This window comes from Callithrix jacchus, chromosome 10 (assembly GCF_049354715.1).
Source record: "Callithrix jacchus isolate 240 chromosome 10, calJac240_pri, whole genome shotgun sequence".
Lineage (NCBI taxonomy): Eukaryota > Metazoa > Chordata > Mammalia > Primates > Cebidae > Callithrix > Callithrix jacchus.
The window spans coordinates 117,906,472-117,930,772 of NC_133511.1; the positions used below are offsets into that span (position 1 = coordinate 117,906,472).

At 47.2% G+C, this 24,301-nt stretch overlaps 1 protein-coding gene across 2 annotated transcripts; it reads right to left on the bottom strand.

Annotated features, from left to right (window-relative positions):
- Window positions 1-7,801: 7,801 nt before the first annotated feature.
- On the bottom strand, window positions 7,802-24,085 carry PRPF19 (pre-mRNA processing factor 19). 2 transcript variants are annotated; one of them, XM_009008263.6, is made up of 17 exons: window positions 23,843-24,085; window positions 22,854-22,940; window positions 21,269-21,418; window positions 21,011-21,087; window positions 20,335-20,476; window positions 20,176-20,249; window positions 19,996-20,058; window positions 19,135-19,176; window positions 18,930-19,004; window positions 18,515-18,590; window positions 18,244-18,353; window positions 16,805-16,960; window positions 16,479-16,548; window positions 16,160-16,245; window positions 15,714-15,884; window positions 15,472-15,577; window positions 7,802-8,352 (listed from the first exon to the last, which is right to left on the bottom strand). In XM_009008263.6, exons 5-17 carry the CDS (start codon window positions 20,465-20,467, stop codon window positions 8,255-8,257), a joined length of 1,260 nt encoding a protein of 419 aa, XP_009006511.1. In that variant the 5' UTR covers window positions 20,468-20,476; window positions 21,011-21,087; window positions 21,269-21,418; window positions 22,854-22,940; window positions 23,843-24,085; the 3' UTR covers window positions 7,802-8,254. The 2 variants fall into 2 exon arrangements, with proteins under 2 accessions (XP_009006511.1, XP_002755428.1); XM_002755382.7 differs by lacking the exon at window positions 22,854-22,940.
- Window positions 24,086-24,301: the final 216 nt, after the last annotated feature.

A 24,301-nucleotide genomic window follows, 5' to 3' on the forward strand; every position in this document is an offset into this window, starting at 1 on the left:
GTTACTGAACTTCCCTGGGCCTCAGATTTCTCATCTGTAAAATGAGGTTAAAGTCTATTCCCATAGACATTGGATAAAATGAGTTAACAGATAAGAATGCTTAGAATAGTACATAACAGCCAACAGTAACTGGGTGCTATTAACTACTAACTAGAACTTCATTTCCTCTTGCCCAAGCCTAATGCTTACCTCGTTTTTGTTGTCAATGTTTGGTTTGGTTTTGTATGCACAAGTCTATATGCCAATGTGAAGAGGGGCTCGAGGACACTGCCGTCTTTGGCTTTTCTAGCTAGAGGGAGAACATAAGAGGGGTAAGGCTCAAACACTTGCCATGGAAACTAAGTGGCTTCCCCTCTCTGGGCCTGTCTTCCCATCTATGGCCAGCAATGGCCAGTCTTGCCCTGCCCAGCTTCCTGGCTTGTACAGGGGGACATAGGATATATTCTGCAGTGTCAGTGTGACATATGTGAGGATTCTTAGCTTGGCTGGTTGGAGGAGCCAAGCTGACTTGCTCTTACTGGCCTGGGTTCTGGTTCCTTCCAGCATCATCTCTTCCTCCTTCCCCTCCCTCCATCATACAAACTCATGTAAGGATTTCAAACTTCCAGAGGTACCAATTGAAATAACACTGTGTAACTGAATTTTCTCTTTAACAAAAGGGTAGGTGTCCTGTGTCAGTTCCTATCATTTCAGATTGATGTCTTCTCTAAACTGTGGTTGAACTATGACGTTTGATCTGTTGATGGGGACCATGTGGGTTAAGGATGACAAGCATTGAACACAATTAAGTACATAGTTCTTTGTGTATTTTCTCGAAAGACAGTCTTAGCACTGCTGGGTCAAGACCACACCTCTTAAGACTGTAGGGCTCTAGGGCTGTCCGAGTGTCTCCCCACGCAGCCCCGCCATGCAGCCTTGCCACCACAGGCCAGTAACACGCTAAATCTTTACCTATCTGAGCAGTGTAAGGCAAATGGCATGACTGTTTCGAAGGGGCTCTTTGATTGGAAGCCAAGCATCTTTCTAGCCACTTGTGTTTTATCTATTCTCCACTCTCTCATCTGTAAAAAGCTTTCACAAATCAAGGGGTCAGCATCCTCATTTTACAAATTTGCCATCTAATTGGCTATTGGCTTTTCTCCACGGGGTTCTTTCATCTTTGAAAGCATTATGTAACAATGAATTTTTCCCTCTCATTTGTAACTTTGAGTATGGCAAAGACTTTCCCCTATGCTATAGAATCATCAAAGTGTCCACCTGTTTTGCTGCGATACTCCAGGAATAAGGCAATTGTTGATCCCCTCCTTCCTAGTGTACACAGGTGCATGATTTCGGCAACTGATAAACTGTGCATCTATGCTGTCAACAATTCTATGTCAAAGGAATCTGTTTACTGAAACAAATGTACAAACTGAATGAACAATGAAGTTCATTGCAGCGCTAGGTTTCTCTCTCAGATTGCGAGAGGAAAGCAATCTAAGCTTTGGCTTTCCTAGGTAACTATCAAGTCTATATTTTGCCCAATGTAAAGCTTTTTTTCCTCCCTTTTTCCACCTCCTGATGTGAGCAGGCCCCTGCTGGGCCTTGAGAACAACTCATCAGACCTGATGGGGGCAATAACCACTTTTGCTGACCAGTAACACGCTATATCTTTACCTATCTGAGCAGTGTAAGGCAAATGGCATGACTGTTTCGAAGGGGCTCTTCGAAACAGAGCTGCTCGTGGCCATCAGGTTTTCTCTCTTCCTGTCCTTCTGGGAGGTGAGGAGGGGCAGAGGCTGTGGCTCTATGTAAGAGCTAAGGGAATCCCCTGCCTTTCCATTCTCCGGGCCCCCACCAGCTCCCATATACTTACATTGTACATTGAGAGTAAATTCACTTCGTGGTGCTTGGTTTTTAATAAAGGGGACAGCATACTTCACCACTTGTTCAGCTGAAGTAGAAATCAACTCCTTGTCTGGACACTTATGTGAGAGCATTTCATGGAAAACTACCACTTCTTTTCCAGCTATAGAAACACCAGATATTCTAATCAACCTGAAGTAAACAACTAAACTGCCAGATTATAAATATTTTTAAAATGCTTGGATTACTGTTGAACTAACATGGGCGGCAGGGGGGTCAGGGGGAGGCATGCAAATAGGCCAAAAATAAAAATAAAAAGCAAAAACTCTGGAAAGTTAAACTCAGCTTCTGTTGTGGGAAGTTCCATAGAACCCTGGAGAGCTTGACCTTCTGCTTTGATGAGATCAAGCCCGGAGCCCGCAAAGGTGACAGGTCCACATGCAGGCCTCCTTTAAACTGGAGCTCCGGAGGGCCCAGTCCTCAGTGTAAGAGTGAAGGAGAAATAAGCCCCTGGCACAGAGCCAGCAGCAAGGAATCCTGCCTATTTTTATCTCGGGGCTGGATGTATTGGAAAAAAACAAATCACCCTGAGAATGAAAAGTGTAATTCCCTCTTCTCTGGTGTGTGCAGTAAAATCCTCAGACCGAGGGGAGAGGAGAAAGGAGAACCCCTCGGGTTCAATCTGGGAAAAAACCTCAAGGGCTGAATTTAATTTAAAGTGATCCCAGGTGAGGTGATAATTAAAGTGGTTCCCAGGCTTCAGGAAGAAACAAATGCAGGTCCTGTCTCAAAGAATGTGATTTCAGCCAAAGCCTCAGAGAATTCTGACAGATAAAGGTACAAATACGATGAGCACCTCGCAATAAGAAATCACAAGACACAATAAAAATAGTGAAGAGTCAGGGCACAAAGTGAGAAGATAACTGCAATACATTCTTGACAAAGGATTACTATCCAGAAAACAGCTATGTTTAAAACTGCCGCCAATCAACAAGAAAAAGATAAGACAAGCAGGAAAACAGGCAAAGGACACTAACAGGCATTTCACAAGAGGAAAAACTCAGATGGTCTGCAAGTGGCAGAAAAGATGCTCAACCTCAACAGTAATCATGAATGTGAAAATTAAACTTGGAGATACTATTATATACCCAGCAGGCTGGCAAAAATTAAAAAGCCAGAAAATACTAAGCACTGGTGAGGGTATGAAGACAGGAGCATTCCACCAATGTTAATCAGAATATAAACTGGTATACCTACACTGAAAAACTGCCATTCCCTAATATATGTCCTCTCCTAAACATCCTAGAAAAACGCTTGCACCACAGTGTCCACAGGAACACTCTAATAGCAAAGGAAAACTAGAAAGAACCCACATGTCCATCATGAACACTAGAACCTATAAATACACTGTGGTATATTCCTACAATCAAATTCTACAATGAATGAGAGATAAGAGTTAACCTGTTTTTCCCTTGCAGGCTGGCCTCCCAGGAAAGGAGTTGGCCTGTTACAAGGTGCCATGGAACCTAGCCATTGCTAAGTGCCTAAGACACTGATCAATTACAAGGTTTGGACCCCAGCCCTTTAATCATGTCAGAGGAAGGGCTGATGCTTCTCCAGCCATGAACACAATTAGGTTAAATCTAACTGCTGGCTGACCACATCAAATAATTGAAGCAGCAAAACTTAGACCCTAGAATCCTGATCACAGTGGGAGGAGCTGTGCTTCCTAATCACGTGGCTTAAAAGCCCCATAGCCCAATGCCAGGGTCCCTCTCCCAGAGTGCAACGTCCTAGAATGAATGGTGACACAGGACCGGCACATCCGCAGCTATTCCTACCTTCAACAAATGCTGTCACAGTACCCTGGTGTGAGTTCTGTTTGGCCATTTTCCTTTGTTTTCTCAATAGTGAATGAACCGGGGCTACACATGTAAATACAGGTAAATCTGAAGCACGATGCTGAGAAGATGAAATAAAAGAAACTAGACTGAATGACTTCATCTATATAAAATTCAAAAATCAGTTCCCAAAGCCCCAGTGTAGTAAAATTGTACAGAAAAACAAAGGAATGCTCAGCTCCAATTTCAGGGTAGTGGTTTTCTCTGCAGCGGGAGGGAGGGATGCATTCACTGAAGAACACACCGATGGCCCCTAATGCTTGCTTCAGCTGGCTGGTGGATACAAAGATGTTTATTATTCTTTAAACTGTATGGGTTCATTTTAGACACTCTGGTGTGAATATTTCAGAAAACTTCTAACTTCCTGGCCTGCCTTTCTACAGTCTGCTGGGCCTGTCTCCAACCACAGCACTGCTCCTACTTCCCCGCTGCCTGTTCCCTCACACCTGACTTCTCACCCCTCCTTACACCCCTCACCCAAACAGTGGGGCTGCCAGCGCCTCTGCTCACACCTGCCACCCCTACTCTGCTCCTCTGTCCTACGTCCACCTAGGGAACTTCCATTTCAAAATGTGGCTATCACCTCCCCCAGGTCCACCTGACTTCCTAAACAGTCGCACGCCCCGACCTCTGCACCGGCACCTCTATCAGAACTCTTAGCGCCATATCTGTATTGCTCTGTTTACTCCTGCCTTCGTGCCTGGATTATGTTCCAGCCACTTTGTGTCAACAGCCTTACGTTTACTAATGCAGCAGAAGGCAGTCAGACCAAGCCTTTATATGATAGGTGTCGAGGATCACCATGACCCTGGCTACGTGTCAATACAGTTAAATCTCAAGGACAATGCCAGTGCAGATAGAGCAGGGAAAGTACATGGTAGTCAACACTTACAGAGTGCCTCGTCTCTACATGTATCAGTTCACTTAATTTTCAAGAGCCCTACAAAGTAGGCACCAGGAACTTATTTTTCAGAAGCAGCTGAGACATAGAGACACACATCACAGAAAGGTGTGCAGCTGGGATTCAAACCTGGTCTGCTGGCTGCAGAGCCTGCATTTAACCATGACTCTACCTCCTGGAAAGCTGTGCAGTGGGTCATCAGCTGCCCATGCCTGTCTTAGCTGATAAGGGTAACCAGCTTGGTCTCTGAAGCCAAGTGGCTTAAAAACCCTAGCTGCAGTATTTATTGGGTGGCCCAAAGCCAAGTCACTTCTCTGAGCTTGCCTTCTCATCTGTAGAATGGGGACACCACCACCTGTCTGGCAGGGTCATTCTGTGGTACTCAAATATAAGGAGCTCCGGCTCCATCGTGGCACCAGCATTACTGGGGAGACTGGTGTGACTACGCTGCCCCCAGGTGGCCTTCTTGATCAGTGCTCCAAGTTCAGGCCCAATAAAGACGCTTCCTCACCTTCAACAGTGGAGGGCTAAGTGGTGCACAAAGGCTCAAGTGCACAAAGGATGCAGCAAGCACCGATTACACCACCGAACAATCTCCCTTCGGACACCTGGGACTACTGACGCCGAAACTCACTGGCTAGGCAACACGGGTGAGTCCTTTAGAATCTTTTCTAAATTGTAAATCTTTTCCAAATTCACCCCCTCAACCAACATCTACTTCCAAAAGGTTCACCTACAAGGCAGCTGAGCCAACATCTGGTGAGCTGTGGCATGGGGTGGCAGCTCTTCATTCATTTTGGCTGATACAACTAACATTAGGTCAAGCTCTCTGCGTTTACTTATCGAGGAAGGAGACAAACATTGCCTGGGCTTTGGACTGAGCCGCAAGGTTCAATCTCTCAATCTACCACTCAGCAGCAGTGTGATATGAGCTGAAGAGGTGAATGGCAGCAATGGATGCACGGTCCTGTCCTTGAGATTAAAATCTAGTTAAGACAAACGCCTTCAAGGTAACACAGAGCTATGCTAAAGGTGTGAATCATGGGCTCCAGGAAAGCTCACTCACCTGGCAGGGCAGCAGTGGGCTCCAGAGGCTTCCAGAAGGATTTGGCCTGTCTCTGGGGAGGGCAGACTCCAGACAGAGGAAACAGTAGAGTAGTAACAGTAATAGTAACAGCAGCAAGTTTAAAAACATAGAGCATTTATGATGTGCAGTCCCTATTCTAAGCACTTGTCATGTTCACTTAATCCTTGCTGTACCTCTGTTAAGTACACTGTCCCCATCTGGATGAAGAAACTCAAACAGAAAAAAAGTTAAATAACCTGTCCAACGTCTTGCAGCTACCAAGTGCCAGAACTGAGAGCCAAAACCCAAGTCCGGCGCCGGGACTATGTTCCCACCTGCTGCTCTGTTCTGCAGAGGAAGAGAGGTATCAAGGCCCACGTGCTATACAGGGACCAAGAATCTGCTCAGAGTTGCTGGACAGCAAAAGGCAAGGTTGTTTTAAGAATTAAATGAGCAAATGTAGGTAGAGGGCCTGCCGCTCTTCTGCTAATCCAACTGCATATATGGAAGGCCAGAGATGCACTGTGGAGCCTCAGGACCCAGACAGTAGGCTCTGGATGCCAGGACAGCACCAGGTGCCAGTTCTAGGGCAATGGTTTGGAACTGGTGAGAAATACAGATTAGTCCCTCTGAGATATAAACTAGGGCTCCCCTTCTCTAGAAAAATGTGCATATGCATAGATGTGCCCCATGCGTCACAAAACTTTAGGATGACTATAGCATCCCCCCAACCCATGGATCCCCCAAGAACCTTTGTCCTTCATTATCTCCTGCTTACTTTTCCTGAAAAGGAAGGCAGAACCGAAATATGCACATTAATACCTAACACCAGAAACTGTTAGAGGCTTTAGTGCTGTACTAGCCCTGAGGTCCCACTTAGCGCTAGCACGTCCCCCAGCCATGCCCTTAACCCTCTCCCATTCGAGTAACCCACTCTACCACCTGCAAACCATAGCTGTTGTTAGCCCACCTTTTACTAGGCAGTTGTCCTAACTTTTTAAGTCTGCCTGCCTCGGGAGAACTGTATGGTCTTTTCTTAATAATACACACTGTGTAAGTTAAGTGGTTTCTATTCAACTTGCATAAGCTAAGTAGTTTCTTTACTGCAGGGTTTTTCAGCTTTCTCTAGCTAGTAGGCATCCTGACCCTCCCAGGCAGATTCGGCATGCCCAAGCTTCCTGACAACAGAACCCTTCCCCAGCAAACATACCTGGAGGTCTCCTGTTGCCGCCACAATATGTGCTACCATACTTTGCCCCCAAAGCTCCCCTCTTGGTAACATCCCATTTCTCAGCTCACCTTCTCAGCACTGCATTTTGTCTATAATCAGATTCCCACACTTCCTCACCTCATATCCTCTCACCCTACTCCAGGCAAGCGGCCAGCTCCGACCTTCCACTGGGATGGCCATAGTCAGGGGACTGTCAATCACCCAGGCTGCACGCCAGGGTCCCCACCCTTAGCCACTATGACCTGCTTCCTGTTCCTCCATACGGCTTGCTCAGTCCAGCCCTAGCACCTGCTCTCTGCCTGCTACACGCCTCCCCTTTTAGGTCCTTGTCATCCCAGCTTCATCGTCACCACCTCAGAGGTCTTTCCTGACCTGCAATCTAAAGCAGCCACATGACCCTACAGGAATTCCCTATAAGGCATATTCATTATCAGATCTTTGTCCCCACACCCGTCCAGTCTCAACTTTTCCATCACCACAGTCAATAAAATCTCCTTTTTGACTTACGCCAGCTGAGAACAGGCTTTCTAGCACCTACAGCTAAAGAACCCTGATGGAGATGCTCAGGCCGCCTCACCAGCAAGATCCAGCCCATCTTCCCTGCAGGGCTCCCTCCCTGCCAGGCTTGTGTAAGAAACCAAGTCCACAAGGCAAGTGGCAGCACCAGTGACTTGAGGCCCTTGAAACAGAAGGTCAAGAACTGCAGGAACATGGCAGAATACATCTGCAGATTTTTTATTCCGCTGTGAAAGCAAAGGAAGATGAGCTTCCCAGAAGCCAATGGCCCACTGTGTGCTCCCTCCCCTTGACCTTCCCGGCCCAGGGTGCTCCTGGTGCAGACAGACACAGGGAGGTAGTTATGTTTATTTTCTTTTTTTAATGAAACTAGATCACTGCTTACAAAACCCTGCAGAAGCCCACCTGCCCTCCCCTTCACAGTTCCCTTGGCTCAGCCTCTCCTGTCTCACAGGAACTGCAACAAAATGGGTGTGGAACAGCCACCACCACGGCCACTGAACGACAGGAAGGGAGAGGTCCTAGGCACCGACCCTAGGCCTTTAAGACGGTGACAGTTCTTCCTTCCACGTCCATTCCCATGGGGCCTGGAGGTGCATGGATGAGGGTGATCCATGCCACCATGGTTCTCATGCCACCATGGTTCTCAGGCCACCACTCAGACCAGAGTGAAATGATGTGAATGTCCCACCCCACAGAGCCCCCTCCCCCCAGAGATTCCCCCCAACCCCCCCAAACCCTAATTCTACCCCTCTACTGAGATGAGGCCCAGCTTCCATCAGAAGGGCCGGGGCCTACAGGCTGTAGAACTTGAGGCTTCTGTCCATGCCTGTTGAAGCGATAAACTTGGCATGATGTCCGAAGGCCACCCCTGTGGTCAGGCCGCTATGCTCTGAGGAGAGAGATAAGAGGCAACTGTGAGAAGGCTTTTCCTCCTTTATCCTCCTTTAGGCTGAACACGGATCCCCGATAACCTGCTCCCATACAACCAGGCCTTCCCTACTTAGCGTTTATCACACTGCAGGCTCCTGTTTGCACTCCCTAGTCTGACCTACACACTACCCCCAGTGCCTCCCTCCGTGCCTGGCACTTTTCACTGGTGGGATGAATTAATAAAGCAATGCCAGCCCCCTTCTCACCTGAGCTTTCTGGGTAACTGCAATTCAGCTCAGTTTAGCTGAAAACCTCAGTGCTCACCTTGTTTATCCCTAGTGCTCACCTTGTTTATCCCTAGTGCTCACCTTGTTTATCCCTAGTGCTCACCTTGTTTATCCCTAGTGCTCACCTTGTTTATCCCTAGTGCTCACCTTGTTTATCCCTAGTGCTCACCTTGTTTATCCCTAGTGCTCACCTTGTTTATCCCTAGTGCTCACCTTGTTTATCCCTAGTGCTCACCTTGTTTATCCCTAATGCTCACTCCCTGCTCCTAAGTGGAACAGTCCATGGGCACATTCCAGCTCATACAGTTCCAACTCCAGTGCACTCAGGCCCCTAACACAGAGCAGGACCAGATAAGGGGCAGATGAGGCTGGGATCATGGGATTGGGAAATTCATGAACATCTTGCCAAACTCCTTCTAGATTTAGGATCACATCTGGAGTACACTAACTCCCCATTAAAAAGCTCACTGGCCGGGCGCGGTGGCTCAAGCCTGTAATCCCAGCACTTTGGGAGGCCGAGGCAGGTGGATCATGAGGTCAAGAAATCGAGACCATCCTGGTCAACATGGTGAAACCCCGTCTCTACTAAAAATACAAAAAATTAGCTGGGCATGGTGATGCATGCCTGTAATCCCAGCTACTCAGGAGGCTGAGGCAGGAGAATTGCCTGAACCCAGGAGGCGGAGGTTGCGGTGAGCCAAGATCACGCCATTGCACTCCAGCCTGGGCAATAAGAGTGAAACTCCATCTCAAAAAAAAAAAAGCTCACACTGTATTTTGAGCTACCTAACTCAGCTCCAAATCAAAACACCAGGTACAGTATAGGTGAAAACCAGCGAGCCATATAGTTAGAATGGACACCTTTGTTACACAAACACACTGAGCAGGGCTCAGGAGAAACTAAGGCAACAAGAAGTATCTTGTATCCTGCTCACAACCTGCTAATGAGGATGAGAATTTCATCAACAGAGACAGCAACTCCCATTCACACAGCATCTGAAATGAGCCCCAGGCACCCTGTTAGCAGCATATTAGCATGCCACCTCCACAACAGCAGCTGTCACACTCTGCAAAGCCATGCCAATATTCCCATTTTCTAGATGAAGCAGTAAAGCTCTAAAAGGGAGAGTCACATAGCCACAGCCACAAGTGTTAGGTAGAAACCATTTTCCATTCTCTCAGCAGCTCATACTTTTCTTCTCTTGCACTTTCAACTGCAGTTAAATGTGTGTGTGAAATCAATCTACATTTGCCTTCCTAACCTGACCATAAATTTCATCAGTGTCCAAATTGGGTCTGTCTTATTCACTGCTCTGAGACACAATGCTGAGTAGGAACTGCAAACCCTGACTATGTGGCAGGCACTGTTCTAACCTACATAGTCAGACAGTCCCCGATTTACCATGCCTTGACGTGCACTATTTTCAGCTTACGATGGATTTATCAGGATATGGCCAAGCGTATGTCAGCAAGCACCTGTATGTATTTTCATCTAAGCCTCAACAACCCCACTGAGTCTGTACAGTCATCATTCCCACTTTTCTGAGGCTCCAGAGATGTTAAGTAATGTTGGGTCTCAGAAAACAATACCCCAAAGTACGGTGGTTTGGCATGCTGAGGGCTGTGAACCAAGGTCTCTATGACCATGTCCTGCTTGGTCTCTCACCCTCTTTCCCTTATCGAAGGGCAGATCATCTGAAAGGAACATTATGAAGCCCCCGAGAATCTCAACCAGGTAAAATGAACTGGTATCACAAGAGAGAAGACAAGAGGCCAGACACCGTGCCAGCCAGTCTTTGTCACAGACTATCATGTATTATTTATCTAAGGTCTGCTCTGAGACAACTTTTATTACCTGAGAGATTTGGAGTGCATTCCTCCTCACACCCTCACAGAAATTGTGTCGCCACCACCCCCTAGGAGCCTCAGGCCCCTACTCCCTTCTGCAGCTCAGGATGCCATAAGGTCGTGTCACATAATGACATGTCAGCGATGGACCACAGAAACGATGGTCCCGTAAGATTACAGTGGAGCTGAAAGATTCACTCCACTGGCCAAATTCCTTCTAGATTTAGGATCACACCTGGGGCCAACCAACTCCTCCTCCACCAAATGATGTTATAGCCACCATCATGTCACAGTGCAATGCATTACTCACATTTGTGGGGATACAGGTATAAACAAATCTACACTACCAGTTGTACAGAAGTTTAACACAGCCGGGCGCGGTGGCTCATGCCTGTAATCCCAGCACTTTGGGAGGCCGAGGCAGGCAGATCACAAGGTCAGGAGTTCAAGACCAGCCTGGCCAACATAGTAAAACCCCATCTCTACTAAAAATACAAAAAAAAAAAAAAAAAAAAATTAGCCAGGTGTGGTGGCATGTGCCTGTTGTCCCAGCTATTTGGGAGGCTAAGGCAGGAGAATCGCTTGAACCTGGAAGGCAGAGGTTGCAGTGAGCCGAGACCGCGCCATTGCACTCCAACCTAGGTGACAGAGCGAGACTCTGTCTCAAAAAAAAACTGTTACACAATTAGTTACAGTACAGAATACTTAATAATCACAAATAAAACTACATTATGGTTATTGTACAGGCATACCTCAGAGATATTACTGGTTCAGCTCCTGACCACCAATAAAGCAAATATTGCAATAAGGCAAGGCACACACATTTTTTTGGTTTCTCAGTACATATAAATTATGTTAGCCAGGCACAGTGCCTCATGCCTGTAATCCTAGCACTTCGGGAGGCCAAGGTGGGTGAATCGCTTGAGGTCAGGAGTTCAAGACCAGACTGGCCAACATGGAAACCCCGTCTCTACTAAAAAGACAAAATTTAGCCAAGTGTGATGGCTGAGCGCCTGCAAACCCAGTTACCTGGGAGGCTGAGGCAGGAGAATGGCTTTAACCCAGGAGGCAGAGGCTGCTGTGAGCCAAGATCGTGTCACTGCACTCCAACCTAGGTGACAGAGCAAGACTCCATCTCAGAAAAAAAAAAAAGTTATCTTTATACTATAGTCTATTAAACGTGTAATAACATTATGTCTAGTAAAACAATGTACATACCTCATCAAAAATACTTTCTTACTAAAATATGCTAACAACCATCAAAGTCTTCAGTGAGTTGTAATCTTTTTCCAGGACCCACCGGGGGGGGGTCTTGCCTTGATGCTGATGGCTACTGACAGGGGTAGTGCTTGCTGAAGGCTGCAGTGGCTGTGGCAACTTCTTAAAATAAGACCACAGTGAAGTTCTCCACATCATCTGACAAGAGTTCTCTGATGGCTGCTGTTTGAGAGCATTTTACCCACAGCAGAACTTTCAAAACTGGAATCGATCCTCTCAAACTCTGCACCTGCTTTATCAACTCAGTTTATGTAATATTCTAAACCCTTCTTTATCATTTCAACAAGTTCATGGCATCTTCACCAGGAGTAGATTCCATCAAGAAACCACCTTCTTTCCGCATCCCTAACAGCTCCTCGGCCATTACAGTTTGAACACGAGACTGGAGCAATTCAGTCACATCTTCAGACCACCTCTTACTCTAGTTCTCTCAGCATTTCCTCCACATCTGCAGTTACTCCCTTCCCGGAGGTCTTCAATCCCTCAAAGTCATCCATGAGGGTTGAAGGCTTGGAATTAATTTCTTCCAAACCCCTCTTAACGCTGGTAGTTTAACCTCCTTCCGTGAGTCATAAACGCTTTGAAGGGCATGTAGAATGGGGAATCCTTAACAGGTTTTCAGTTCACTTTGTCAGATGCATCAAAGGAATCACTACCCATGGCAGCCATAGGTTTACGAACTGTATTTCTTAACCAGTAAGACTGAAAAGTCAAAATTACTCCTTGATCCGTAAGCTGACAACTAGATGTGATCTTAACAGGCATGAAACATCTCCATCTGAGCTTTAGGGTAATGAGGTGCACTGTCATATTTTGAAAGGAATCTATTTTTCTGAACAGTACCTCTTAATGGTGGGCTTAAAAAACAGTCAGTAAACCATGCTGTGAACAGGTACGTTTTCATCCAGACTCTGTTGTCCCATTCACAGGCGCAGGCAGAGTAGACTTAGCCCTACAATCTTAAGGGCTCTACAATTTTCTGAATGCTAAATGAGCTTTGGCTTCAATGTAAAATCACCAGCTGCATTAGTCCTAACAAGGGAGGCATTCTGTCCTTCGCAGCTTTGAAACCAGGCACTGACTTCTACCTGTGAAAGTTCTAGATGTCACCTTCTTCCAACAGAAGGCTATTTCGTCTACACTGAACATCTGACGTTGAGTGTAGCCGTCATCAATTATCTCAGCTAGGTCTTCCAGATAACTCACTGCAGCTTCCACATCACCATCTGCTGCTTCACCTTGCACTTTTCTGTTACGGAGACGGCTTCTTTCCTTAAACCTCATGAACCAACCTCTGCTAGCTTCAAACTTTTCCTCTGTAGCTTCCTCACCTGTCTCAGCCTTCACAGAATTCAAGAGTTAGGATCTTGCTCTGGATTAGGCTTTGGCTTAAGGGAATGTTGCGGCTGGTCTGGTCTTCTCTCCAGACCACTGAAATTTTCTCCAGATCAGCAATAAGGATGTTCTGCTTTCTTATCATTCGTGTGTTGTTCACTGGAGTAGCACTTTCAATTTCCTTCAGTAATTTTCCTTTGCATTGATAACTTGACTAATATTTGGTGTAAGAGGCCTAGTTTTTGGCCTATTTGGCTTTTCACATGCTTCCTCCCTGAGCTTAATCATGTCGTTTAATTTCAAGTAAGAGACATGGGACTCTTTTCTTTCACTTGTTACACTTAGAGGCCATAATATGGTTATTAACTGGCCTAGTTTCAATACTGTTGTGTCTAAGGCAACAGGGAGGTCTGAAAGGGAGAGAGATGGGGAACAACTGGTGGCTGGAGTGGTCAGAACACACACACCCCATTTCATTTATCAATGAAATCCAACATCTTATATGGGCACAGTTCATGGTGCCCCCCCCCAAACAATTACAATAGCAACATCAAAGATCATTAATCAGAGATCACCATAACGGATACGTATCACGAAAAAGTTTGAAATGCTGTGAGAATTACCAAAATGTGACACACAGACACCAAGTGAATAGACACTGTTGGAAAAATGGCACTGACAGACCCACTTGGGGCAGGGCTGCCAAAAATCTTCCATTCACAAAAAACAAAGGATCCACAAAGCACAATAAAGCTGAGTGCAAAAAGACAAGGTATACCTATACTGTACTTTTTGGCATTATTTTAAGTATATTCTTTCTACTTACAAAAAAAAGTTAACTATAAAACAGCACCAGGCAGGCCCTTTCAAGAGGTATCCAGGAAGAAGGCATCATCAAAGGAGATGACAGGTCTATGCGTGTTAGTGCCCCCTGGGACCTTCCAGTGGGACAAGATGTGGAGGTAAAGACAGTGATGTTGGTGATATGGCTGTGCCCCCACTCAAAGCTCACGTTGAATTGTAGTGCCCATAATCCCGACATGTTGTGGGAGGAACCCGGTGGGAAGTAATTGAATTGTGGAGGTGGTTACTCCCATGCTGCTCTCAGGATACTGAGTTCTCAAGAGATCTGATGATTTTATAAGGGACTTTACCCCCTTTGCTCAGCATTTGTCTCTCCCGCTGCTGCTTTCCCTTCTACCATGATTGGAAGCTTCCTGAGGCCTCCCCAGTCACTGTGAGTCATTAAGCCTCTCGCCCTTATAAATTACCCAGTCTCAGGCAGTTCTTCATAACAGTGTGAGAACGGACTAATACAGCTGGTGTTCCTGACCCGTAGGCCTAGGCTAATGTGTGCTTGTATCTTAGTTTTTAACAGGAAAAAATTAAAAAGTAAAAATATTAGAAAACAGAAAAAAGCTTATAGAACAAGGATGTAAAGAGAGACAATATTTTTGTACAGCTGTACAATGTTTGCTTTAAGCTAAATGTTGTTACAAGAGTCAATTTTTTAAGTTTATAAAGTAAAAAAGTTAGCTAAGGCTAATTTATTACTGAAGAAAAAGCGTTTTATAAACTTAGTAGAACCGAAGTGTACTGTGTTTACAAAGTCTACAGCAGTCAGTGTATGGTAATGTCCTAGGCCTTCACATTCACTCACCACTCACTCACTGAAAGCCACTTCCAGTCCTGCAAGCTCCATTCATGGCAAGCACCATTTCCCAGTGCACCATTTTTTAACAATCTCTCATACCTTATTTTTAACTGAACCTTTTCTATGTTTAGATCTGTTTAGATACACAAATACTTACCATTGTGTTATAACTGTATTCAGTACATTTAATACACTGTACAGGTTTGTAGCCTAGGAGCAATAATAGACTCTACTAAGGTTATAGCACTAGCCTTGGTGTGTAGTAGGCCACACCACTAGGTATGTGTAAGTACACGCTATAATGGTTGCACATGGCGAAATGGCCTAACAAGATATTTCTCAGAACATATCCCCATTAAGGGATGTGACTGTATGATCTTCAATCATCTGACCCTCTGCAAGTCTAATGTTTTGTGGGACTCTCGTGCACAGAGAATTAAAATGGCTTTCCTCCTGTCACTCTGTCTAATGTCCATTTATTTCAGATTCAGTTAGCAAACCTTCAGAGGGAGGAGTCTTCTCTTCCTCCAGCAACCTGCCCAATGCCACAAGGCATGGAAGTGGCAGAGCTGGTACTAGCATTTACTGCCATGCAGTCTCAGTCTGCTTCCTTAGCTATAAAGCTCTGCCTTAGGTGGTAACCGAAAGCTGCTTAGGTAAATTCATGCAAGCCTTAGAGATTCCTAACCCAGTGAGGCTTCCCTCCAGGCCTGGGCACCTAGAGACCAGCCTCTACCTGTAAAGTGAAGAATCTCCGTCCATTGTTTGCAGATGTAGATCTGGACATCCGTGCCCCCAAGGGCCAGGTAGGTACCACTCTGGTCAAAGATCAGTGACTTTACCTGTTAGAAACAGAAAGGTCACACGAGGGGAACAGAAACTATGGGGCAATTGCAGATAAGCAGAAGCAATGAGATTAATTCAATAATCAACAAATAAGGAGGCACAATGGGAAGCTGGGGAGGGAGAGGGGCACACCTCGAAGTTGCTATCCAGCTGCAACGTCTTAAAGTTCTTAAGCTTGCGCAGATCCCAAAGCTTAACAGAGGAGTCATCAGCCGCTGTCGCCAGGTAGTAACCATTCTCAGAGAAGGCAATGCTGGTGATGGGGCCCGAGTGGCCAGGGAAGTTGGCCACATTGGTTCGTTCCTACAGTGGCGGTGGGGAGTAAAATATGTCACCCATACATCACGAGAGGAAGAAAATGGGGCTCAGCAAACTCCTACCTGAGATGTCCACCACTGTCCTTCCAGGAAGGACAGCCAGCAGGATGCCACCCAGACCACACCATCATATCACACATGCACAGCCAGTGTCTCTCCACCCTCAAGGCCAGGTGCCACAAGCACCCAATCAGCACTGCACTGTCACAGACGCTCCCTCCAGCCCGGGGCCTCAGATGGAGGCCTACCATGTTCTCCTACCTTCAAGTCCCAGATCTTGATCTGAGAGTCCATGGTTCCCGTTCCAAAGATGAGTCCGTCAGGGTGGAACTGTGCACAGGTGAGAGCTGTGGAAGAGGGAAGACAGACCTGTGATTAGAGCCCACCAGGGAGAGACTAAGAGCAGCAAAGGTAGGTTCCTTGTTCTTCACATTCGTCAGTGCACCCAGGACAAAGCCTGGCACTAGACAGGTGCTGGTGGTAAATGTATCTTTAGAACAAATAAGCAAATGACTAAATAAAACATAAAAATAAATGATAAACAGCAAACAAAAAGCTGAGTGTCTACAAGGCAACTTACAGCAGCCGGAGGTCTCATCTGTCACCTTGGTAAGCACACGCCCTGTTTGGATGTCAGAGAAAGCCCAGTACTGGAAAAAAAAAAAAGAGAGAGAGAGAGAGAGACGATGGAGTCAGAGAGAGAGTGGGTCCTAGGCTTTGGTGGCCCTTCAGGAAGGCAGAGCCCCTGGTTTCGCAAACCCTGGCAAACCTAGCACCTCCCAGCAGAGGAAACATTCCCCTTTGAGGTTCTGGGGAACCACCTGGGGTGGGAAGATGTTCCTGCCACCCAGGATGTTCAAGCTTGGGGACCAGCAGGCCTCTCCAGGGCACTGGCTGGGACCGCACCTGATCATCGGAGGAGCTCAGGAGATAGTCACCAGTGGCATGAAGGCTGAGGCCGGTCACAGCACTCTCATGGGCCCGAACCACCTGTACACAAGACGCATTGGGGACCGACCAAATCCTAATAGTGGCATCGGGGGAAGCAGAAAACACCAGGTCCTAAAAGGAAAACAAATATCAGAGAGTATCAGTCAGAAAAAGGATATAGATCCTAACAATCTTATAAAAGGGGGCTGGGGATGCCCACAACTACCAACAACTGCTTCTCCTTTCAGCCCTGCCCTCCCTGGAACCACCTACCCACCCAATGGTGCCCAAGACAGCCAGTGGTAAACGCTATTAAAATGGTAACTCATACAGCATCAGGACTTGTGTAGGAGGCCTCGCCATCTAGTGGTAAAAAGGCTAACTGCAACATAGAGCGATTTTCCCACCCCATTTCCAGGACCAGAGGAGGAAACATGTAGCTAGTACCATTGAGGGTTTAAATTTTTTATTCTATTTCATTGAAATTTAAATAGCCACATGTACCTAACTGGTACTGTACTGCATGGCACAGGTCTGAGCAGTACTGGGACTGTAAGGGGCTGCACAGTGGTATTTCAGCACATCCCACATTTATGGATTTCCACCGTAAGTTAATTTTCCAAAAAACTTGGGCAGGGAGAGAATTTCGTGTCACTTACCGATTTTTTTGTTTAGTTAGGACATTAAAAACCATGAGGTAAAAATAACTACCATCTTTTTTAGCAATACAATTTCATGAGACATAACTATTGACATCCCATAAGCAAGAAAATAGTGCTTTGGATTTGAATACATTCAGTCATGAAAAATTCACCATGGTATTCTTACATTTCTCATTTCCCTAAAGTCCAAGGGAGAGCTTGACTGGGAAGCACTAACCAACCACCGTCCTGCAGCCCTAAACCCAAACTGTCTTGGGCTTAAAATTCGAATCCCATAATATCATTCTTCTGGTCCCATGAGTTTCCTTTACTCTGTAAACCAGACTTTCTGTTGACAACCCACACCATTTTCAATAGCCAACATGGTTTTTACATCTCTTGGAGGATCATGGGAAAGCACATGTATCTGTCTTCCTCATACCTGTGAGTCGAGACTGTGCTGAATGTTGTTTTCTGTAGTTTGTATTATGAACGCTATAGGATTTTTTTCTTTCCCTAATATAACATTTAAGTGAATATGCTTGTCAGACTACACATTTCCTTTCTCTCCCTGGTTGAAAGACCACTGCTTTAGAAGGTCTCACGCAGAGTTAAGAGCAATCTCCAGAACTCCAAAGTGAAGCCCCTCCAGGTGCCCAGTCTCAGGAGTCAGAGCTCTTTCTCAGCCTCGGTTCACACAAAGACAGCAGGGGACTCAGGGACAAACAGCAGCCAAGGAAAGAAGAACCAAGGGTGGCTAAGAGAAGCCCTTACCTGGGAAGGGTGAAACACCACGCTGGTGACCTTCTTGGTATGGCCTTTGAGGGTAGCCAGGATTTGTTCAGAACTTTTGTCAAACACAACAACATTTTTATCTGCCCCACCTAGAGGAGACACAAAGAGACCAAATAATGAGTCAGGCCCACCCAGGCCCTTTTGCTGAAGTAAATGCTTTGGTCCCGTGCCCATGAAGAGGACAACGAGCATGCGTCTTCCCTGCCACTCCTCCCCACTTTGGCCTGCTGGGCTAGGCCCAGATTCTCACCCGTGAGTATCTTGTTGGTGTCAGACGGGCAGAGGTCCAGGGCCAGGATCCCAGGAATGCTGGCACTGTGCAACCCCTTTGAGAGACACACACCAAACCCTGTCACAGCCAAATCACAGCAGGCCACAAAGCCACAGACCTCCCCTACTGCCATCCCAGTCACTCATGTTCTCAGGGGAGTTCCATTCCTTATCCATACCTCTTAGCTATCTGCCTGGTGTGGCAATTCCCTTACTGCATCGCTGGGAAACCCACAGCCAGGCAGGAAGGGGAGCCCTGACAACCCAGCAGCACAGGTGAGAAACAGTGCCAGAAGCCCGGGACAGCTCTCCACCAGCACTCCCCATGCTGACCTGCCCCTCCAGAAACAAAACAGAAGGGCTGTCTCCAAGACAGTGGAGACCCAGACACTCACCACGTGGGACGCCACCTGTCGGTATTTGCTGAGCTCTTCTGGCTTCACCAGCTCCTCAGGCACAGTCTTCCCCCTCTGAGAAAATGGAAAAGCCCCCAAGGAAGGGCAACAGTGAATCCAAGATTCAGCCATGCCCCTTTCACCTAAGGGGTCAACTGCCTCCCCCCAGGCCAGCTCCTTCTCTTGGCTTCAGAAGAGAACTCACCTTCTTGCGCTCTGTAGTTAGCACAGTGGCCTTGTCTTGAAGCTAGAGAAGAATAGGCTCAATGTGAGAAAAATTATCTTGCAAGGAGAAAAGCACATTGAATGCTGGTCACACCTGTGCTTTCACAAGCATCACCAAGGACTTGTTATCTGCCAACTTCTACATTACAGGTTTACAAGCATTCTCTCTTTTTACTTCCATCCCAGCTTTATGAGGTGGTTGTTGATGACTGTTTTACAGCTGAGGAAACTGAGCCTCAGAGAAATGAAGTCAATTACCCAAGGTTGCAGAAGTGCTAAATGGCAGAGCAAGAAGATAAGCCAGGACTGCAGAGCTCCCATAGGTCTATATGCCTCTAAGACAAGGGCTCAGACACATGCTCATAATTTGAACTGCTCGGAAAGATACTATCAAGCCCTGCAAATGAGAATTCTGCCTCTTAAATGTGCCTTTCACCTGTAAAATAGAGATTATAATTCCTGTCCTATCGCCCTCATAGAAAAAAAGCAAGAAAACATATAACAAAATAGTTTACTAACTGCAAAGAATCCCAATAACAATAAGAGCTAAAAGGTACACTTATCAGTAATTAAATCTTTTAAATTCTCACAACAAGCCCATATAGTGGATATCATATTCTCATAGGGAAATGAGACACAGAAGGGTTGGCTAAGTAAGCCAAGGTCATAAAGCTTCTAAGTGGTGGCATCAAAATACAAACCCAGGCAATCTGGTCCCAGGGTCCATGCTCTGCACCACTCAACTCCCAAAAGCATAGCGATTTTAGTCTTGATGGACTCCAGACAGATGGTGAAAAATAAGCGCCCATCAGCAGTCCCACCAGGAAAGAGCAGGACTTACCTTCTGAATAATCTCTGGGGTCATTCCCACCAGCTCACCCAAATCCATTGGCTCACCTGCACCCTGAAGAGAAGAAAGGTGAAGGTGAGGGGCACAGAGTACCAAAGACACTTGCATGAGGACAGCTCTGTGGGCCACCGCACACAAATGGGCTGCTGGTACGGAAAGGGGGACACTCACCACAACACTTGGTTGGGAACTTGGCACAGCCTGGGGCACAATGAGACCAGCCTGTGGTTTCAGGGTAGCCAGAGCTGAGAGAAAAAAAACTACGTTAGAAATGGGATACTACAAAGCAGAACCAGCCCAGGGTGGGGGATGGCAGGGAAGAGGCTGCACCTTCTCGGGCAGCAGTGACTTCCTTGGTGAGACGGGCAATGACACGGCAGGCGGCATCGTGCTGGTACAGAGCGTGTGACAGCTCCTGGCGGGTTGTCTGCAGCTGCTGGCGCAGAGTGAAGCTGTGAAGCATGACTGCATCCTGGAGGAGGCAAGTATCATTGTGAGGGGAAGTGGGGGCAGCAGGGAGCACCCAGTGGAGTCGGTACTTGAGGAGGGGATGCTGCCTCCTATCCCACAGCCTAGCCCAGTACCGGTGACCCAAATGACATCCCAGCAACCATGAATGTACCGGCAGATGCTCTTGAGCTCCTACCCCAAGCCAAACACTGGCAGAGAGACAGGACGGGGAGCCAGCTCTTTCCCACCCCACCTTCCCTAGTTTCCTGGAAATCCCAGCTGCCATGCCGTCAGCTGCTGCTGCTTATTGATTGCCCTCGCTGTGTCAGGCACTGTGCGCAGGATGTACTCAACCATTCAATTCATATTCCTACAGCACCTACCACGTACCCGGTACCGCTCCCAGTGCCGGGGATACAATGAAGAATAAAACAAGTTCCTGATGTCACAAAGTTTACCCTCTGAATAATGCTCCATCCTTCCCACCCCCAAGTCCTAGCCCAGCGATGCATTCTCTTCAAGTGGGGAAGATGCTGATCCTCTTGCAGGAACTCACCCACTCATCCTGCAAGGCTTTCAGAATGGCCGGGATGCTGGTGGCTGAGGGAGGCTTGGGCCGGATTGGGTGAGCAACTGCCGAAAGGAAAAGCAGGTATGAAAAGCAGAACCCAGGGGATGCCCCCACCATCACATCTTTTCCTTTTAGCCATTAACAGCCCACCATCTCTTCTTCCGGTGCACTCACACCACCCCACCTCCCGTCCTCTCAGGCTCTGAGCTAAGATGGCCCTAGACTAAAGCAGCCAATAGGCACCTTTGATGTCAATGAGCTGCTCCTCGGAGAGAGGCTGGTTGTTGATGGGGTCAGTGCCATTCTCTGCAATGTACTTCTCAATGAGCCGCCGCTCATAAACATGATTAGAGACAGGGGACACACATGGGTGCTCCGGCACTTCATTAGAGACTGTAGAGAAAAGGCCGGCAGTGAGCTTGGAGTGAAGGCAATCTTGCTGTTACGCCCAACAAGACTAAGCATCCTCACAATCAACTAGCAGGAAGCAAGACATCTGACCCTAAGCCAGTTCTGTACTGGCCCCAGAATGCTTTCCAGCTATGGAACTAGCTTCTCCATTAGTCTCCTGACAATCAGTCAACAAATAATCATTAACAACTACTATGTGCCAAGCACCTAGAGAACAGCACTCAATATCCCCGCCCCTCTCATTTTTGAACAATGATCTATGAATACAGTTTACTCCATGACCTGGAGATACACATGAAGCTATTCTAATGCCTGCCATCCATCTTAGTCTATAGCTCCAGAGGGATTATCAAAGAAATTATGAAGTCTGAGAACATAGGAATAACAAACTCAGTCTCTCCTATTCTGTCACAAAACAAAATATTTCTGTGACCTCGGATGTGACCGTCTGGGTGTCCTCCAATTCAATTCTGACACCAGGTACCTGGAGACAGCGTCAGATCACACGGGTTGAGGACTTAGTCCCACGAGACTCCCCTGCCCCTTCAGACGCCAACTGTGATTCCCATGTTGTTTGACCTGTTCGTCTGATCAACCGGCAGTAAATCAGGGTCCCATGACCCCCTTTTTGGGTTCAATTAATTTGCAACAGTGACTCATGGCATTGTGGAAAACACTTCCATTTACCAGTTTATTATAAAGGATATTACAAAGGATACGGACGAAGAGGTGCATAGGAGGAGGTATGGGAGAAGGGTACAGAGCTTCCAACGCCCTCCCTGGGCGCCCCACCCTACAGGGACCTCCATATGTTCTGCTATACAGAAGCTCTTTGAATCCTGTCCTTTTGGATTTTCATGAAAGCTTCATTACAAAGGCATGATTCATTAAATCATTGGTCACTGCTGACCAACTTAACCTCCAGCTCCTCTCCTTACCCAGGTTAAGTGAGGGGTAGGACTGAAAATCCCAACCTTCTAATACCTCCTTGGTCTTTCTTGGTGACTAGTCCTCATCCTGAAGCTACTGAGGGTCTGCCAGCTACTAGTCAACTGATGAGCATACAGACAGACATTTATCACCTGGAATATTCCAAGGAGCAAAGTGGCAATCACTAGAATAAAAATATTTACATGGCACATTACACTGCCAAGCACAATTCTAAGCATACCGTACAGGAATTCGTCCTCACAACAACCCGCAAGAGAGGTATCATTTACACGCTTGCCAGCGTAGTCTGTGCACCCCTTGAGGATAAGGATTACAGCTGGTCTCTCCCTTCCAATATAATGCAGATGCCCTATGGGCACTCGGTAAACATCTAACAAATGAGTGAACCATGCCAGGAAGGACGGTCCTGGGGAACGTAAAAGAAAGCTTCTCCAAGATTGGAAGGAAACAATGAATGTGAAAGTACTTTGCGAGCTGTAATTTCTTCACTGTGAGGGATCCTTTTCCATCATTTCCCTTCCTTCTTCCCCCTCTTTGGATCAATGTACAGGTTCTGAGAAGAGAAGGAAATGAATAGCAAAAGGGAAGGGAAACGAGTAATCTGATGAAACAACGAAAAGTTAAAGGGAAACGTCTGAACGTCATGATAAAATATCAAAGGGAAAGGCAGTGGAAGGTATGGAAAAGGCATGGATTCAGGGTCCAAGCTCCATGTCAGCTAACTACGTCACCCAGCTCTGACACTGACTGACTACGCATCCTTAGATAAGCCCCGGCTCTTCCTGAGCCTTGCATCCTCATCTGCAAAACCAGGATCTTTATTTCTCCTTTAGGGAATTCTTGTGAGGATAAAATGAGATCATAGACTTGGAAGCGCGTTGTAAACCAATAAGGGCTTTATAAATGTGCGACTGTTTTTATCAGTCATACAGTGTAAGGCCGAGAGCCAGAAACCTGGCTGCCAGCCTTGCCTCTGCCTCTAACTCATCATGTGACCTTTGCAAATTGCAAAAGCTCCGACCATCCGAGCGAGACCTCGCAAAACAACCAGTGCAATGCTCCTCAATTTTGCAGATGGGGAAACCAGGGCCCAGAGCCTTAAGCCAATTCACAAAGCCAACGGGAGGCGGACCCTGGAGTTTCCAAACTCCTACATCAAGGCTGTTTCCCCTGCACCAGTTCTCTCTGTCCAGGCTGTTTCCACTCTGTAGAACAAGGCGATTGGCCTCAGTAATGCCTGCGGCAATAAACCTCAGGCACTATGTAAACTGCGGAGCACTGCGCAAACGCATCCCGCTCCGAGGGGAGGGCTGCGAGGTTGACAGGCCTCCACTATGCCTCCCGGGCGCCCCATAACCGCCTCCACCCCGGCCCGAGCGCCGCAGCGGCCCGCACACGGTCCCGCGCCGCTCTCCGGCCTCCTGCGACCCGCGCTCGGTCGCAGTAAACACTCACTGGAGCAGATCAGGGACATGGCGCCTTCGCCGCGCTCCGAGACGCCACACGCCGGACTCCGGGACTAGTTTCTGAGCCTCCGGCACTAGTTTCTGAGCCTCCGCGAGCCACTTCCGGTCCCCCGCTTCTGCCGGGACTGCTCGGCGGCAAGCTGGGAGCCGCTCGCAGAGCGATGCTAGCGTAGCGCTTCACGTGGGAATGGGAACAGCCGCGCGCCACAGCCTTCAGCACCTAACGGAAATTGCCCTTTCCCAGAATGCAGCCGGGCAGGAAAAGGCCAGCCGCGAACACTCGGTTATTTCCGGATTGACTCGGCTCGTTCCGTAAAGCGCCGGCAGAGTGGCGGGGACGTCGGGAGAGAGGAGACTCGAAACTACATTTCCCATGATGCAGTGAGAATTTAAAACCAAATCAGTTGGACAGCACTTGTTTTGACAAGTGTGATTTGGGGCAATTCAC